The sequence below is a fragment of the Dromiciops gliroides genome, chromosome 1, assembly GCF_019393635.1.
Source record: "Dromiciops gliroides isolate mDroGli1 chromosome 1, mDroGli1.pri, whole genome shotgun sequence".
Taxonomy (NCBI): Eukaryota; Metazoa; Chordata; class Mammalia; order Microbiotheria; family Microbiotheriidae; genus Dromiciops; species Dromiciops gliroides.
The window spans coordinates 593709448-593728521 of NC_057861.1; the positions used below are offsets into that span (position 1 = coordinate 593709448).

The 19074-nt window shown below is 35.3% G+C and overlaps 1 protein-coding gene across 31 annotated transcripts in view; it reads right to left on the reverse strand.

Moving 5' to 3' along the window:
• The window catches only part of RBFOX1 (RNA binding fox-1 homolog 1), a 2803489-nt gene that overhangs the window by 115579 nt on the left and 2668836 nt on the right, over positions 1–19074 (reverse strand). For 27 of the 31 annotated variants that reach the window (XM_043976845.1, XM_043976850.1, XM_043976841.1 and 24 more), the window contains 3 exons: positions 15643–15786; positions 9350–9403; positions 1208–1300 (listed from right to left, as the gene is read on the reverse strand). In XM_043976845.1, the coding sequence (XP_043832780.1) occupies positions 1208–1300; positions 9350–9403; positions 15643–15786 (291 nt within the window). The remainder of the gene's footprint in view (positions 1–1207; positions 1301–9349; positions 9404–15642; positions 15787–19074) is intronic. The other 4 variants (XM_043976864.1, XM_043976849.1, XM_043976840.1 and 1 more) reach the window with 2 other exon arrangements.

A 19074-nucleotide genomic window follows, 5' to 3' on the forward strand; every position in this document is an offset into this window, starting at 1 on the left:
GCAGTGTGCAACATAACCCTTTAGAAGATAAGTACCATTGGAAAAGCAACATCTAGCATTCAACACTGGAAACAAGAGCCTTTTTCATTGCAAGAATTAACAAAATCATTCAAGCTTTAAAAATCACAGCTAACAAAAGGATAAAAAGAGGGTGCATTATTTAACACAATATGGAGTTAACAATCTGAGTAAGATGTGCACCAAGTCATATCCTCAGTCCAGTCAGTGCCTCCCAGGCTTGCTTAAAACGTACACTCAATTACAGGCGTACCAATATCGAAAAAAATAGAGCATCAAGAAAACTTAATACAACAAGTCAAAAAAATTCACGTGGTATATAGATATAGATATAGATATAGATATCAGCGCTAAATACGTGAAACGGCAGATGGACTTCTCCACTTACCATTCAGCACCATCGCCAGCATGGGTATGTATACAGTTACCATGGTTACTGAGAGTTTGGTGAGGGGCCTAAGCGCTACCGTCGAGGGGGAAAATGAAAGGCAAAATATGCAACATCTTACTCCAAGACTACAGCATTTTCAATTGGTATTTTTTTTTCTTTTTAAAATTCTAACAATTATAATCCTATGGCAGTGTTGAGGGGGATCCGGTGGTAGAAAAAGCAGGCTCTTTATGTAAACATTTTATTGCTCCCCCACTTTTTTCCTTCTAGAGAGGGCACAGGCTACTAACCCTAAAAACATGCCTGTTGATTACTCTGATTTTTCTTTAAGCAGAACGTACAAAATTTTTTTTTATTCTATTTTTTTTAGTAATGCTTTGGGTTTCCCAATTCGCTTAAAAAAAAAAAAAAGCCACTGCGGATCCCACGTCAACCCTGCAGCAGAAAAAAAAAAGCTGCTTTGTTTTTGGTTTGCTCTGTCATGCTTTTTCTGTTGTTTGGAATCTACTGCACCCATTGATTTACAAAACATTGAAAATAATAAGTTCAAAAGATTAAGCTTTCATTTGTCTCATTTCTGTCATCCACCTTTCAGCAATAAGAATGAGAATAATAAAATAAACAAAACAAAACAAGTAAGGCCAGATTTCCTTTTTTTATATATAAATATATATATAAACAATGGGAAGGGGAGGAGGGGCGCACACACAGGACACCAATGATGCATCTGAAACAACGTATGAGAGTGAAGCAGACATTTATCAAAAAGATGAAAAGGAAAATATTTTGAACATGCACCTCGATTTTACGGCCCTCTACCACGGTGCCGTGTAATTTCTCCCTCGCCCTGTCCGCATCGGCACTATTTTCGAAAGTTACGAAACCAAATCCCTGCATGCAGGAGGGAGAAGGGGGGAAAACAACATGCACATTATTATTTCAATCAATGATCACTTTTTAAATGTTCTCTCCATTTAATTTCTATCTCTTGTCCTTGCTTCATTTCTGTAACATGCAAATTAGAGAAATTATAAGAGTACTACGATGTGCGATAAGTAAGAGATAAATGTGAACAAGTTTCTTCTCTTTCACCAGTTAGATATACCCCCTAAAGAATTCAAAGAATACCAAAAAATACCTTTCTAAATGTCACTACAGAGGAAAATAAATCTAACAGAAAGAAAATGAGATCAAAATAAATTTACAGTGTCTTCACAGAGAATAAACTGAAATAATGAGAAGATAAAGGGAACCACTTTTTGACATGCAGATCTTAAAAAAAACAAAATAAATTAAATTGTGCACAAAATTCAACACTGAATGCCAGTATACTCTAAAACATTGCCTACAGAGTCATGCTGTGTGGTTGTAAGAACGTTTTCTTCTTCATGCAACACTAGGGTTATTTAATACTTTTTTGTCAAATGCTACAGCCTTTACTTATTAAAAATAAATTAAAACCCTCACAAATGAAAGATCTTTCATAATAAAGCTTAAACGTTTTAATTTAATAAACAAAAATTACTTGATGTAAATATAAATTTCAACTAAGAATGCAAATAGTTCAAGGAATGATTTAAGCACTTTACATCAACACCTTTTTTAGGTCATGTGCATGCAAGTTCAGTTGCCTACTATCCTTACTACCTCATTAGCAGAAGAGAAATGCTTGTACTTGCTAAGTAGTTTTGAAACATTGTTATTACATAAATGAATTCTTCAAAAAAATACAAGTACATTTATCTAGAATACATTATTTATAATGTTTTAAACACCTCCCCAGTTGTTAATAATTGATTTTTTTAAAAGTACATTACTGGCATATTTTTATCTTAATATTACAGCTTCACTAATTAACAATAAACTTTAAATTGTTAAAATACATGCATTTCTTCCCTAACACTACCTAATAAAAGCCCTCCCCCATAGGATATTATTTTTGAAACCCTAAAAAAAAAATCTTCATGTATGTTCAGAAACCTACTCCAACCCTTTGAAACAACTTCAGTTTAAACTTTGTTCTCTTCCCCCTGCCCCAACTTTCACTTGGTAAACTGGGGCTAATTATGGCAGAGTTTAATGGTACTCTCATTACTAATGCTGTATATTGGACAAAATGTGTCCATAAAAATGTGTTAATGAATTAACCATTTAGGCTAGCTATTTTTATTATATTTGTAGATTAAACTCAGCTATCTAGGGTAGTCAGAGGCCAAAAAAAGGAATCTAGAGACTAGCTCCTGAAATGTAAGGACCACCAGTTTTGTACTCTACAGAAGGTAGAATGATTCCATGTGTTAGGTAATTTAATTATGGGATGGCATTAATATAAAGCCAAAGTCAGGTTGTTGTTTTTTCCTCCTTATTGGTGTGTGGGATAACAATCAGTATTTTCTTCCATGATCATAGAATTCAAACAACTAGCCATGATACAAATGTGTACTGTTGGTTTCAAGGACAAAAATCTAAGCAAGAACATATGAATGATTCTATTGAACTTGTGTGTTACCATTGAAAAACAAAACAAAATTTAAAAAAACCCCAACAACTTCAAGCAAATGGCTTTCTTTCAATATGTATAGAAAAGATGTTTTATATGAAGGATGACATTCTATATATCAGTTTCTCAAGACAACGTATTAGTTCATCTGAAATTTACAGATTAATTGATCTGATACTCTCCTAAATAAACTTAGGATATCCAAAGTTAAGGACTAAGTTTTTTTGTAATGACAGTTTGATCCCATGACAAATCAAAGTGACCCAAAGGAAGTATCAGAGGAAGATTGTGTGATAAAAATTGTTCTGTGACTTGAATCTCAGAGAAACGTATTTGAAAGGAAACTTCCCTAATATGTTTATAATCTTTTGAAAACTACATTGGTTTCCAATGGATTTAAGCTATGAAGCCATTGTTTGATTTTATTACTCTAGGGTTAAGTATTCTCAAGCAAAAATATCAGTTGTAAGATGTTGGACTGAGCAGTAGAGGCTAGACACATTTGGTGTTAGAGATGTTCAAGGACAACAGGCCCCAGAAAGAAGAACAAAACTAAATTTTTGACTTCATGAAGAGTATTCCATCATTTTAGTGCTAGGCAGTCAGTCAGCATAGCTCTATCTTGATTAGTGTGAATAATGAATTCCCATCAAGTGTTGCATGTATTTTAAATTCACGCTATTATAACTTTATGTGAAATACGGTAATTGGTTCCAGTCCAATAGAAATATACAGGGCAAATTCAAATAATGCAGCCACTTCATAAGATTATTGTTCACACTAATTGGGACCTGACTCTATTCCATTCTTTTAGCTAAAAGAATTTAAGGACTAAAAGGTACAGCAGATTTTTGGAAGCTTCTCACATGGGGGTAAGATAAGACTAGGGAAAACTGTCATTCATTGTTTATCACATTACTAATAAAAACACCTGCCAAATTCCTTATATTTCATAGCTAACAACAGTCCTGTATCTTGGGGGAAAAAAAGAAATCTTCAGTTTTCCATACTAGAACTCCCTATAGCTAGCAGCTATATTGTGCTTGTTAATGGGATTATTATTGGGGTAGGGGAATGTGGCCTTCAACAACTCAAACTGAAAGAGTGGGAAAGATTAAACTTGGTTTGGATTCAGAAGGCAAAAGCAGAGCAGCTTGTGATGTAACACCTGATTTTTGTGTTTGACTTTGAAGAAAGAGCTGTATTATAAGGTAAAATTGAAAAGTTCATTCATGCCAGATGATGAACACTTTCCCCTGAATAACATAAACAGAAATGTGATGCCAAGACAAGAGAAGATGTCAGTTTAGAAAGAAAGCTATCTGAAGAACAGAAGTATAAAAGGCACAAGGGCTAAATCTGACAGAACAAAGGAAGGAAATATTCTGGCAATTAATTATATGGTTACTAGCATCACTGGAGCCAAATTAGCTAACTCAGAACCTAAGGTGCACTGCTTGGCTACAATACTAGAGGGCATCAGCAACTTCTAGTGTAAAATATCCTGGCTTGTCCTTTTTTTCACATTTGGTATTATAGGAACATCCTTTTTTTCTGTTGAATGAGAGTAAATTGTTTCCCTCAGAAGACTCTGCAGCTTTCTGGAATGAGGAATGAATAGAATATAAACTAACCTTCCACTAACATTAAAACCCCCAACGGTTATCTTATTTCTGAGAGAGATATCAAGGAAGGCATGGTGAAAGTCTAAGAACATGAGTCAAAGAAATTTGGCAACATAGATGGAATATAAGAAGTTACATATCAAAAGTCTGGAAGTCCCCTTCCTTGGAGGGAAAAAAAGAATTCAAAGCCTAAAACCTCAGGCACACTACTCCTAAGGGGACTAGGGGTATAGAGAGGCCTTATATAAGCCACTTCTCTCATCTGTAAAATGAGAGGAATGAGCCAGATGATTTCAAAGGTTCTTTCTAGGGCTAAAGTGCTATTATTCCATAATAATTTTCATATCTGAGTTATGATGATGAAATGATGTGATTTCTGAAGATATTATTTATGAATATCAGTGACTTACTTACTACCATACCCCATTCTTAGAAAAGCACTGAGTACCTCTTAAAATCTATTAAACATCCAGGTATATGTTGCTCTCTGCAATAGAAATGCAGCCAAAATGGTAGATAATTTGAATTTTTACAAATAAAATCAAATTTTACTTCTACAAGGAGTACTCACTGTTTAGAACAACTTTAAAGTCAATCTCAAAGTAGATCCATATTTATAAGGTTGCTTCCAAAGTCTTATTTATTTGTATGATCTTTAGCATTCTTCCTTGTGTAATACTAATATATATTTACAAAGATGAATAGAAAATGGATCTGTCATTTCAATGATATGATCAATGAAGATTAGTACCTTATGGACAAGTAATAATCTCAGAGAGTTGCCTAGAGTACTTCAAGGATAAGTGACCTGCCCAGCATATTACAGCCAGAATTTTGGTAGAGCTAGAGGTTGGATTAGAATCTCAGTCTTCCAGTCTCCCAAGATCATCTCCCTAGTCTTCATGTTGCCTGACCTTTCATATACAGGGTGTGCCAAAAGCCACAAATATTTTAAAAATTCCTTTATTTTTTGTTTTTAATTGACAGTACCATTCCATCATATGCAGTATATAAAGGAAATAAATGTACATAAATAATTTTCTAAAAGTTATTAAAACATCAGACACTTTCATAACTTTTGGCCCACCCTATATAAATAAAACTTGGTATGTAGTCCTAGGATAATAATAGCATCCTTCTTTTTTTTTTTTTTTTTTTGCGGGGCAATGGGGGTTAAGTGACTTGCCCAGGGTCACACAGCTAGTAAGTGTCAAGTGTCTGAGGCCGGATTTGAACACAGGTCCTCCTGAATCCAGGGCCAGTGCTTTATCCACTGTACCACCTAGCCGCCCCCAGCATCCTTATTTAATACTTAATGGAGTGCCCCTAGGTGAGGCTGATCACTCTATTAAGTAAATATCCAGAATTATTCAGTCTGGTCCTCAAGAAACTTATCCATTTGCTGACCCTCCTAATACAAAATGATACCAAGGAGGTCTTTAGAATTTTTCACCCATTCAAATGGATCTTTTCTTTACATAAGTTTTCCTTTATCAAATCAAACTGATAGCAAATTATCAGTTAAAGGAAAACAAAATATCCCTATGTGTATAAATGCTCACCATTGTCTTTGTCACTATAGGTATAAACATACCTATAAGAGTAACTCCTTCCTAGGGAACATATTGAGTTCTCTACACGCATTCAGAGAAGCTATTTTTAATGCTTCCCAATCAAAAAAGGAAGATCTACCAAAATACATTTTGTGAGATGCAAATGTAAATGGGCTTGTTCCTAAGGTTTCTAGTGTCAGGCAAATCACAGAGGTGATGGTGGCCTTAAAAATAGCAGCAGCATTGCAAATGATGTTTTTCTAATGTCCCCAAACAGCTCAGAAAAAGTATGCTTATGAATAAAATGTGTTTGTATGTATTTATACATAGATAGCGATATGTAAATGTGTTTATGCTTATTTATACACACACACATACTGGCCGGAATGTAGAAAATGTTTTGCAAAAATTAAACATATGCAATTCTTCAGACCTGGGCTTGGAAGAAAATCTGAAAAAAATCTAACTTGGACTTTGATGTTTTGTTTTGGGTTTTTTTTTGGGGGGGTGGTATTTGGTTTTTCGCCAGTCCATTAATTAGGGCTGTCTGAAAAAATTGCAATAACAGAAAAAGATAATTTATTCTGATAATGCAAAAACTTTCTATAATGCTTCTTAAATATCAGAGATGAAAATATGATTCTTTTAAGGTTAGAAGTGAAAATATTGAACTGCTAGAAAAAAATGACTATAAAACATTTGACACAGTAGGTATGTATGACTGGGTTCTTAAGGCAGCAGAAGAGAAAGCGATAATGAACTAATTTCTCAAACATCCATATTAATAAGCATTACCTGTACTCTGGCAAGGAAAGAGTAATACTGCTTCCCCCAGCATTCTCCTCTTTGGTTAATTTTCTGTCTGTTTGGAAAGGAGACTATTGAATCTTTGGGCAGTGATGTCAAATTCAAAGAGAAATGGGAACAGTAGTCCTTACTACTCTGTACATAAGAATGCCTGTGGACTGCATATTGACCTAGTATTAAAATGTAATGTGTATCTTTTATTTTATTTTTATTTATTTTGTTAAATATTTTCCAGTCACATTTTAATCTAATTCAGGCTGCATTAGTGAATGTTATGAGAATGTTATGAGAATGTTGTGGTCTGCAGACCACGTGTCTGGTACCTTAGTCTCGAAGCATACAGTTCAATAGAGGAAAATGCTTTTTCCTCCTTTAAGGGGTTAAACACACAAGACTTGAGTGTGAACTACTACTACACTTAGAACCAACACTTTTCAGCAATGCCTAAAGTACAGTCTAGACCACAGCTCATTTCTGACTCTGTGGCCCAAGAAGTATCATAAAAAAAATGGCTGCATGCCTTGTCTGGTAGGTGATCTCTCACCACATAATTCATTTGTAGTCCATAAATGTAAAGACAGAAAGCCTAAGTTTTGTTCCATCAGTATAAGGGTAATATAGCAATGGACAATAACTTGGTCTCAGAATTGAAAAAGGGGAAACCAGGCTGGAATGCCTTTGGAAAGCTGCACAGTGCTTTTAGTGACTCTCACCTCCAGTTTCTGCTTATAATAAAGGCCCTCCTTTTTAGTACCAATATCCTTTTGGTAATGCTCTATTGCTATTAGTCATAAAATAGTATGGTCTCCAAATATTTGAAGTTATGGACAACCCCACAAGCCAGAGAGAGGTTCACGGTGGGTGTGAAGAGGCAATGACATGGTACCGATAAAGGATTGTGCAGAAGGGTGTAATTAAACTATGAGAAGTGTGTATGAATAAAAAAAGAAGTGAAGCAGTCATGTAGCAAGAACAAGAGATAGTTTGATGTTTAGCCAGTGTGCTCTGCAGATATATGAGCACAATACTAAGAGATCAGATAGGTTGTGTGGAATACCATGGAAGATTTACATATGGATCTAGACAAAAAGTCTCACAGGAAGAGAGGGCATGGATGGGTTGCCATCTGTACTCCTGGAGGTGTAGTGCTCACGTTTATGAGATCATAGATCCATCAAAGTATTTTACCATATGGAAAAGAAAATAGGACTTGAAATTTCTAATACTCAAAATCACAATCTCCTTCCTCCTACCACAGTCCTTATTATGCCCAATAAATGCCATATGCCTTAGGGGAAAGGTGGGAATACTGGAGTTACACCCTTTCAAGGTGCAAAGATATTTTTCAGTAAATTACTTAAATCACTTTCTTAATTGGTACTATGGTGCTATGATAGGTAGAGAATACCTGCAAAAGTGTTTTACCTATTAGCTCTTCCTAGGAATAGCTGGACCATGCATATCTCACCACGATCCCAGACATACAGAACCACCTAATATAAACACTGCTTTGTGAATGAAGGGCCTGAGTGCTTTCATGTGAATACGAAAAAGACAGGGAATATTGTAGGAAAAGAATGAAAGTAAAATGGGAATAAGAAATGTTCCTATAAATGTTCCTTAAGAAAGACATTTCTGGGGCAGCTGGGTGATGCAGTGGATAGAGCACCGGCCCTGGATTCAGGAGGACCTGAGTTCAAATCCGGCCTCAGACCCTTGACACTTACTAGCTGTGTGACCCTGGGCAAGTCACTTAATCCCAATTGCCTCACCCCCCCCCAAAAAAAAAGGCATTTCTACTAGTTGTATCCCAGAAAAAAAAAAAGCGACAAGGAGGAAAATGGAGAACTTTGGACTTCTTTATCAAATAATGATTTTATAAGTAGCTGCTCACTAATACTAAAATATTTGGTTATATTTTTGGCCCCCGGAGAGTTTACCCTAAACTCAGTTTCCTAGCAAACATGAGGAAACAATAATGAGAAAATTCAGAACATGAATCCATGTAGTAAAAATTTTATTGTATTCAAAGGGTTGGTGTATTAGAAGTTTCTTTACTATCTAGGAAAAGAACTGCACTTCAATAATATGGAAAAAAATCACATTACAAAAAACTTTCTCATGAGAATGCCAACTTATTTTCACATAAACAGTCACCCCTAAAAGACAAAAATACATAAGCATAAACTATCATTATTATTTTAAAGCACAAATAATTTTCTTTGAAAATGATGACATATTCAGTGCTTTTCAAATCTACCTCTTACACATACTAAGCTAGACCCGATAAATTTCACAATGTTTTGGAAACTGAGTAAATCTCTAAAGTCATTTCCATTAAATTATACCTTAAAAACATACCATACTTTTATTACATCAGTGCAGTTGTTTCCCCCTTACTCATAAAAATACTTTAAGTAATCTAAAATATCCTAGAATGAATTAGACAACTTACCTTTGAGCCTCGCTCATTAAAAATTATTTCAACATCTAAGATTTTACCAAATTGCTGCAAAGAAACAGAAATATATAAACATGAGCAAATGAAAGCACATCATGGTGCACAAACTGCAATTATTTCAGAGTATGAAAATATTGGTATATTAAAGGCATAAACTGTATTTAATACTCTACAGTTTTAAAAGGGTGTGATTAGCACAAAGAAGCAATCCAACCAAAAACTGCTAAATTCCTATAATATGAAATCCGGAAGCAGAATCTCTAGTCCAGTGTGGATGACTTATTTACTAATGAAATACGAACAAAATATCAATAATGTTAGGAATGGTTTGTTAGCAATGACTTGTTCCATATTCGAGGAGGGTTTTGGGCAACACAGATTTTTAGCAGGAACTTGGCAATTGATAGGTGATATCATGATCCTTTCCACTGTGATATATGTAACAAAGCAAGGTGGGGCTGATATTAGAAGGGCCTGAGTGTCCACATGAAGAAATGAGAATTATAATGATGGCCCTGGTAGTACTCAAAATATGATCATCGCTCTGATTTGTTTTCAGGGTAAACTATTTGTCATGTCACAATTCTTTTGATATTATTAGAAATATAATATTTCAAACTATCAGGGTAGCTAAAATGGGACTCTGAGAATTCACCCTCTTAGTATTTATATCTAAGGCTTAGACCTAATAATGTTGAAAAACTTAGGAAATATGTATCCAGTGTTTGATCTATACTGAGAGAATAGTCAATAAAAAGTGGCAGAGATAGATAAAATCAATATTAAGCAACCCCCAAATTCATTTCCCTTTGGATTCAAGACAGTTCCCAGTGAAATGCCTGTCCTGACATTTTGATCAGGGACCAGTTTATTTCTTGAGAACACACCTACAAGGGATGTACTAAGTGGCCTGAGAAAGTCATCCTGGAATTTAAGATCTATTTTGTGTAATAGAAAAAAAAAGAAAGACATACATAAATAATTGAAAGTTAACTACCGTTTTCATCATGATAAACAATATCCTGACCTTCAACTTATGACTGTTTTCCCTTTATTTTTGCTTTCATTTTATCTATTTGCCCTTCTCTACTTGTTTTACCCAGTTTATAGACCATCTGTCCAAACTACTCTCTAATCCAAGTATTCTTGAGGCAACAGACAACCACTAATTAGAGTCTGAGACTTTGGTTGATATGTATAGAGAGAAAAGGAGTAGGGAAAGTCTATTTCATTAAGGCATAGTGAAGAACAGTTAGGACTGTTCTTGACCATGACCAATGGATATTCTTTCTACAGAGAGAAGTGATAGGAAAGTTTAGAACAAAATCTGGCTAAGCAACTCAAACTGGTTCTACAAACGGAAGATGCAAACACTTCTTCGCAATGTATGGTATAAGTCAGGGTTAAACTACTAGACTGTGAACCCAGAGGAAAACAAATCATATACAGATAGAAAGTGAACCCGTTAAAAATAAATTACTCGGGGCAGCTAGGTGGCGCAGTGGATAAAGCACTGGCCCTGGATTCAGGGGTACCTGAGTTCAAATCCAGCCTCAGACACTTGACACTAGCTGTGTGACTCTGGGCAAGTCACTTAACCCTCATTGCCCCGGAAAAAAATAATTAATTAATTTAATATTTTAAAAAATTAAAAATAAATTGCTCAAGAAGTTAAATAAAAGTTTTAAATATAGGATAAAGTTAGTTAAAGTACACGTTATTTCATTCCAAAGATTGGGGCCTCTTTATTTTAATGTAATTATTTAAGACACCCATGAAAAAATATTTTTCAGATAAAAATATTTTTCAGATATTGGCTTCAAAGAAGAGAAAGATGAAGGCACTAAGGAAATAAAATTAGCTAAGCTATTAATTTTAAAAATCCACATTTCTTAAATGTAGATTGAAAATCTGTCACATGAATAACTTGGCCAGAAATGATAGAGTTAATATATTGATAATTTAATAGGGGAGGTAGTATTACAGTGACCAACATGCCTATTGCATGTATGACATTATCAAAATCAAATAAGAAAAAAAGATTTGACTGGGATGAACTTGGATCTAATCTTCAAACAAATGAAAATCTTTAAGGTCCAAGGAACATTCTCTGGTGGGTTTTTTCAGTGTTGTGAATTTCACCAGTGGGGATTTTTCTGAAATATGATGTTGCTGTTTGAAATAAAGGATTTGCCTTTCAACAGGAAATTTGCAATTTTATATTAAAGACTAACCTAACATTTGATGGCTTCATTATGTTACTCAGAAGTTGAATAGTTGTTGTTGTTTTTTCCCCTACCTGCTTAGAATACAGGAATGATGCTGATTGTAGACAATTAATCTCACGAATGAGACAATAGAAACAAATGTATTTATGGATATAGAATCATTAGGAAGTGCCCTCCACTTCCAGTATACCAAATGTCATCAATGACAGTTCTCTGAGTGGACATGATGAAACTCCTGTTCTAAAACTAGGAGTCAGTAAAGACAGAAGAAGAAAACTACAAGTAGAATGGTTATGTAGTTAATTTGAGCAATGATACTGTTTGCCTGGGATACTTGGGGGGGGGGGGCGGGACAATGAGGGTTAAGTGACTTGCCCAGGGTCACATAAATAGTTTCAAGTGTCTGAGGCTGGATTTGAACTCAGATCCTCCTGAATCCAGGGCTGGTGCTTTATCCATTGCACCACCTAGCTGCCCTCACCTGGGATACTTTTTAACTTTTTACTTATGTGGGTGCAAGAATGATGCCCCACTTGGAGTTTATAATATCTAGAGCTATTGAGACAAGTAGCAGAAGAATGATAGAAAGTTTAATTGAGGAGTTCTTGAGTAATGATACAAAGACAGCTGGCATATTTTCAATGTAAATTGACACTATACAAGACAAAGACATAACTGGTGTTTGCTCAATAATGCTATTATGATATATCTCAGACTCCATAAAAACATTCTGTTATGTACATCAGAACATTATCTAAAAGCTTCAAAACAAAGAGTGGAGGAAATGTATATCAAGCAGTTGTAGATCATCTTGGATCCAATAATATGTTTCTAAAAAACTAATATAAAGTGATAAATCAATAGAGTAAATTTTTTTTAAAACTAGTTAGTTTAAAGCATTGCACATCATGATTAAGGGACAATCTTCTAGGCCAGTTTTTATGTGAGACTGAATACATATAATTAGTATCTGGTAATTCTAGATACAATAAGAGTGTCCAAAGAGACTACCTCAATGCACTGAGAAATGAGATATTTGGCATGAAAAATGAAGTAGTAGTTTTACATGTTTTGAAATTCACCTAATTCATTAATAGAACATCTTTCTTTATAGAAGACTTCAGTTTTGATAAGCAAAAATAAAATAAGGATGTTATTAATGTCACTGTTAAATTTTGAAACTATACTCACTGCTCAGTAGTTTCTGAATATATCAAGGTCAACTATGACAGTAACTATAGATGAGAATTACAAACCCTCAAAGTAGACTGAATAACAATTAAATCATTCCCTCCAGAATGAAGGAATTCTGGACTAAATTTTGAGGGAGATCAAGTTATCTTTTCAAAGGCAAATAAAGAATATTAAGGAAATTATGTAAATCCAGAAGTGTGTGAAAGGTTGATGATACCTTTAAGATTTAACCTTTCCCACCTAAAAGAGATGCACAGCTAGGTGGTACAGTGGATAAAGCATAGGCCCTGTATTCAGGAGCTCCTGAGTTCAAATTTGACTTCAGACACTTGATACTTGCTAGCTGTGTGACCCTGGGCAAGTCACTTAGCCCTCAATGCCCCACAAAATAAAAAAAATTTAAAAAAACCATTGCGCCACCTGGCTGCCCCTATTATAGAAACTTATTGGGGGATATCTCTAACCCATTATGTAATAATATGAATATATATATATATATGTATATAAAATATGAATTACACAGAGTATAACACCAGGTGAAAAGAAATGCTATCCTCACTTTAACTCAACAAATATTTATTGGACAACTACTATATCCAAGTCATCGTAGAGGATATAAAAATAAGTAGGACAGAGTCCTTGCCTTTCAGGAGCTGAAAAATGTCTGTTTGGAATGTGTAAGGAAGCTCCCAAAACAGGGAACATTATTTAATTCACGGATACCAGAGATTAGCAAGGGAACCACTCCCTTCAACTCAATTCATTCTGGGTTTGATGCCATTGCTCTCTGCAGATGAAAAGAAGATTCCAGTTGGTTTATACTAATGAAAGTATAACTTGAACAGATATTTTCTGGACAAACTTGTGTTCCTTCTACCTTCACTCATTACTCCACTAAAAGGTTTGAAGAGCTACTTTCACCAATATTCAACTATTTCACCAATTTGTTAGCAGAGTAAGACTTCGTGCCTTTCAGGATGTTAGTCAGAATGTACTACAAGACTCTAACTGTCCTGAAGCTATTTATTACCTGGGTGGGAAATACTTCATCACCCCTAAGTAAACCCTTAAATAAACAGCTCTTGATGAGGAACAAGATGTCTAATGCACAGGCATCTCTAGAAAAACCCATGTTTTAATATTGGAATTCCTCTAACTACATATTAAAATTGCCTCAATATTCTACAGGTTTAACTTCTATTTTACTGTATTGAACTGTTAACACTAAACTTTGATTTGAAAGTGCCTAATGTCTAGGAGTACCTTTGTGCTTTAGAGGGGATAGAGGAGTTTCAAGTTATTACCAAAAAAACCAAACAAATCCTATAATTATTAAGATTGGGTGATATTTCCTACCTTTATACCCTCAGGTAAATAGATGATTTGGATTTCCACCACCTGCTTCCATTATTCTCCTTGTATTCTTCCCTCTATCTCAGTCTCCCCTTTAGAAGGGAGTATGAACAGTATCTAATAGAGGCTTTAAAGGCAAACAAAAGGGTGTATTGCTTCTGACTAGGAAAAAAAGACTATTTTTTCCTATTTGTTCTGCAGTGTCAAGGCCAAATTTTGGCAACTGTAACTACTAAAAGACTGACAATGTCATCCAATCATGCTTATACCCTTAGGGGCATTGTGTTATTGGAAATGTGCAGGGGGGGGGGGGGGAGAGATAATAGCTCCCCACTGTCCACAGGCCAATGAATAGACATGATTTACCTTTCAAAGCCTTTACCATAACACTCCCTGATGGAAAACAAGGTACCACATACTTGAGATATCCTTTCTTTCTTGGAGGCTGATGACTTATTTGCTAACCTTAGAAAAAGTTTAAGGAATCATTATTGCCACATGTCTTCCCATATGCTGTGATGACTGACTGTTGCACAGACTTTAACTTAAGGTAAAGTATAGTCTACGTGGACACCTCTGAAACAATTGTTCCACCTCAAAGAAAGTATTATATTGCTCAGATGAAGGCAAAGCCAAATAGCTCCAGCTATAATTATTAATTATTAATAATTATTAATTCTTAAGATTTATCCGCATTTTGGTATTTTAGTAGAAGTATGTTACCATATAAATCCCCAATTGTCCACCTCTCCTAGGTAGAAAGCTTAGGTAACTGTAGGTACTTAGATAACTGTAATGGATCTTTTAAGTTTCTTGCTGACTACAGTACCAATTAAAACATTTATTAATGCTAAAATATATATTATATATTTTATTATGTTCATATATATTTATATAAATAGATGTAATACATATGTACGTATGTAGATATATATACATATATATGCAATACCTATTTTAGTCATCACATCACAGTCATATAGGACCATTATATTCATCTCCCAAATGCACTTACATTCTTATGGAGTTTTTTGTTGTTGTTGTTTTCTTTTTTGTTTTAAAGTTGGTGAGATTCAAGGTCCCAATGTGACACTTGGGAATGCCCAGGCTGCAGATGGTAATCCCTCCTTCCATCCCCCTATCTAGCTACTTACATTTTAAAGTGCTCCATAAGGACTTCTATGGTCCCATTATACCAAAATTCCTTCATGCAAATTCAGTTTGATATTCATTTTTTTCTTTTGATACTAATGCTCCTTATAAAAGGAACATCTGGTTGACTCTTAGAATGATGGGGAATGTGTGGGAAATGAAATAGAAGTGCCTAGGGGAGCTAAGCCATAGCCCATGGGAAATGTGAAGACTCTTGTCACATCTAGGCCTGGGCCTAAGAACATTTTCTGTTTAAAGGAGCCCTTGTGCATCCTAAGTCTGGCATATGAAAGGCACTTATGAGAAGATAGAAATTCTTCTCCAAAAATGGAGAAATTAAGATGGAGACATGGTACTTACCCCAAACATTTGTCTGAGGTCCGGATCCCGGAATCTGAAGGGGATATTTGAGACATGCAGCCGCTTGGGCTGTGATTTGTTTTCTGTGTTTTCAGAAGGTTGTGTCTGAGGCTGGCCGTCAGTCTGTGCTGCGTCATCTGTCTGCTAAAAGAACAAAAGAGAAACAAAGCAAAAGAGGTCTTTGCTATACTTTTCAAGTCTGATCTCTATTTTCCATGTCACCACATAATGGATGAATGCAAGAAACAAAGGAATCAGGAAAGGAAAGGTCTTCCTGAAATATGAAAGATAGAAGAAGGGTCTGTTGGCTTTGCTCAATCTAATGTTGTGTCTATAAGGATGTGCCCAGATCACTGTTGAGTCTGTTCAGATAAAATATTAGCTAAATTTAAATGTGGGTAGAGGTGAAGAGGAAAGAGAAATGAACAAGCTGTTTGGCACCGCATATATAAAAGCTGACCAACTGAATGGTTCACTTTTTAACCATTTCATTCTTTAGAAAATGCTTTACAATATCATATGAGGCATAGTCTTATAAAAGGATAGGACTATTTCCAATAACATAGAAAAAAACCTCACCCACCTGATGTAGTCCCCTAGATATAGAAAACAGAGAGGAAAAAGAAGGCATGTCTTTGCTGTCATGATTTTTATTAGATTAAGCCTGCTATCTGATCGTTCCTTTTAACACCATTAACATTTTTAGATATCTTAATTTACCTCGTTTGAAGTTAAAATTATATAGCTCACTGAGGAAAGTCCATTTGATCTGGAACTATGAATTTTCCAGACCTTGTTTACAGAAATGCAACATTATTTTCAAAGTAAAATATAAGACCTAAGTACATAATCTTCTATAGCAAATTTTCAATAATTATAACTCAGAACAAAGTGACACCTTCGCCATGAAGCCTCTGTGATTCCCGCAGATGTCCTTCCTTCAAAAACTACTTTCATTAATTTTACATTTTTTTTCTACTTATGCTTTCTCCCCTGCTAGAATATAAACTCCTTGAAGACTAATTTCACTTCTGTCTTTATAATCACAACATTCGCTCCCATGGGGAACTAGGTGGTACAGTGAATGGAATGTAGGCCAGGAGTCAGGAAAACCTGAGTTTAAATCCAGTCCCAGACATTTAACCTCTTTTGCCTCAATTTCCTCATCTGTAAAATGGGCTGAAGAAGGAAATGGCAAAGACTACAGCATCTTTGCCAAGAAAACCTCAAATGGGGTCATGAAGAGTCAGACACGATTGAAATAACTAAATAGCAAAGTCCTATACTTGGAACTTAAGACAATTAGTAAATGTTCTTTGATGTAGTTTAGTATATTTCTAATTAATCTTTAATTGGCATCAATTAGTTTAATGTAATCATGACTTATACCTAAATGTCACTTAAATTAGTGAATCAGGAAAAAATATTTTATCTCTGGGGCTGGTTACACAGGTCCAGGAACTCTAGCCAGTGTTGTTAAAAGAGCCAACAGGTGGATTTCCTCAGTGGCCAGCAGTTCCTATCTATCACAAGTGACTTTTTCACTTTACTAAAGCATGGAGAGCTTTTTAAAGTGATAACCCAAGCTGACATTACTTTGCCTCTAAAGGGTCATCAGCATCATGCTTCCTCTGATTCCACTGCATTCCTTCTTCCAGTTAGCTGAAGAAGAGATTACAGTTGTGTGTGACAGAGCCTTAACTAGCTATTTTTCCCATATGTGAAGAGGTCTACAAACCACACCCAAGATAAGTGGTAGAAAAAGAAGTAGGTATCATGGACAAATGAAGAAGAATAGGATACTACTCTGTAGCAGACAGAGACCCTAAAGCCCATGAGTAGGTACAAGATAGGTATGGAAAGCACTCATCCCAGCCTGCCATCTAGGACCTTAATTATTTTAACTAATTTTTCTTGCTAAATATGCCCTAAGCGCTATTGTTTCTCTACTGATAAGGGACTGTGAGTGCTATTCACACACTCTAGATTTGGTGCCAGGCAGCAAAGTTCTATTCACCCCCCACACTACTAACATTTCTGATGAAGGTGTCTCTGGTATATATCTCTTCTTTCCCAAATAAAAGAAAGTAACTTTCTATTCTAATCCTAAATGGTAGAGAAAAGTCCCTGCCTGTTCCCCCACACTTCTAGTGATAGGTGTGCCTTGAACAATAAATGACACTACTTCCCATGGCAGTACTCTTAACAACCTTCAATTTTTACAAATTGCCTCACTAAGAAAGATCCTCAGAAACCCATTCTCAGAAAGAACTCCTATCTTGTATCAAAGAACATCTGTTGAAAAAATGTAAACAAAGCTTTCAAACAGAGATTTTAAATCATTTCAAAATAACAAGTGAGTCTAATTTAAGAAGAAGGATTGAAAGAGAAAGATGTCTTTAGGTCAGAATTTAAAAAAACATCACTCAGTCTTATACTACTGGGAGGAATATATGTATGTATGTGTGTATGCATGTGTGTGTGTGTCTGTATCCTACTTAATTATATATTAAGAGGAGTTTTAAATGCAGCATTTAATAGGCCCCCTGAAGACACCAAAGAAAAACAAGTATTGGAAACCCACCCTCTTTCCTTGATTTCCTACCTCTCCCATCCTGAATGTAGAGATGCTAAAAATATCAAATATCTAGAGCTATGGAATGCACTTTGCTTTGGGGAATAAAGGTACTGAAGTTACAGCTTCGTTGTAGAAAGCAGGATCTGTTTGAGGACAATGGGAGATGACCATGCCTTTCTGGGCTAAGAACATAATAGGAAACTTCTCTCTCAAGGAAGAGTGCCATAAATGAATTGAAGGACAAACCATGAACAGGAAGTACTTCTCAGTACTGCCTAAAGAAAGAAGAAACTCAAAGCACCAGCCCTGGATTCAGGAGGAGCTGAGTTCAAATTCAGCCTCAGACACTTGACACTTACTAGCTGTTGTGACCCTGGGCAAGTCACTTACCCCTCATTGCCCCACCAAAACCAAACAAAAAAACCCAAAAAAAACCCCTCTAATCAATAAAAATAAATAAAAAGAGAAAGAAAGGAAAGAAAGAAAGAAAGAGAAAGAAAGAAGGAAGGAAGAGAGACAGAGAGAGAGAGAGAGACAGAGACAGAGACAGAGAGAGACAGAGAGAGAGAGAAAGAAAGAGCAATGCAACTTGACACCACCAGGGCCCAGCACTAACCCCTTGCAAATGGCATAGAAGTTCATTTTCCTTATTGGTAATAAGATGACCAGTAATGCTTATTTGAGGAAACTACCTTGAAATCCTACATTAGCATAGTGCCAGGAACACAGAAAGCACTTAATAAATGTTTTTCATTCATTCACTCTTCATCCATCCATTCATTCATTCAAAATTATTACTTAAATACAAATTAAAATGGCTTATTTCCCTTTTTGAGAAGACGACTTACTTGCAT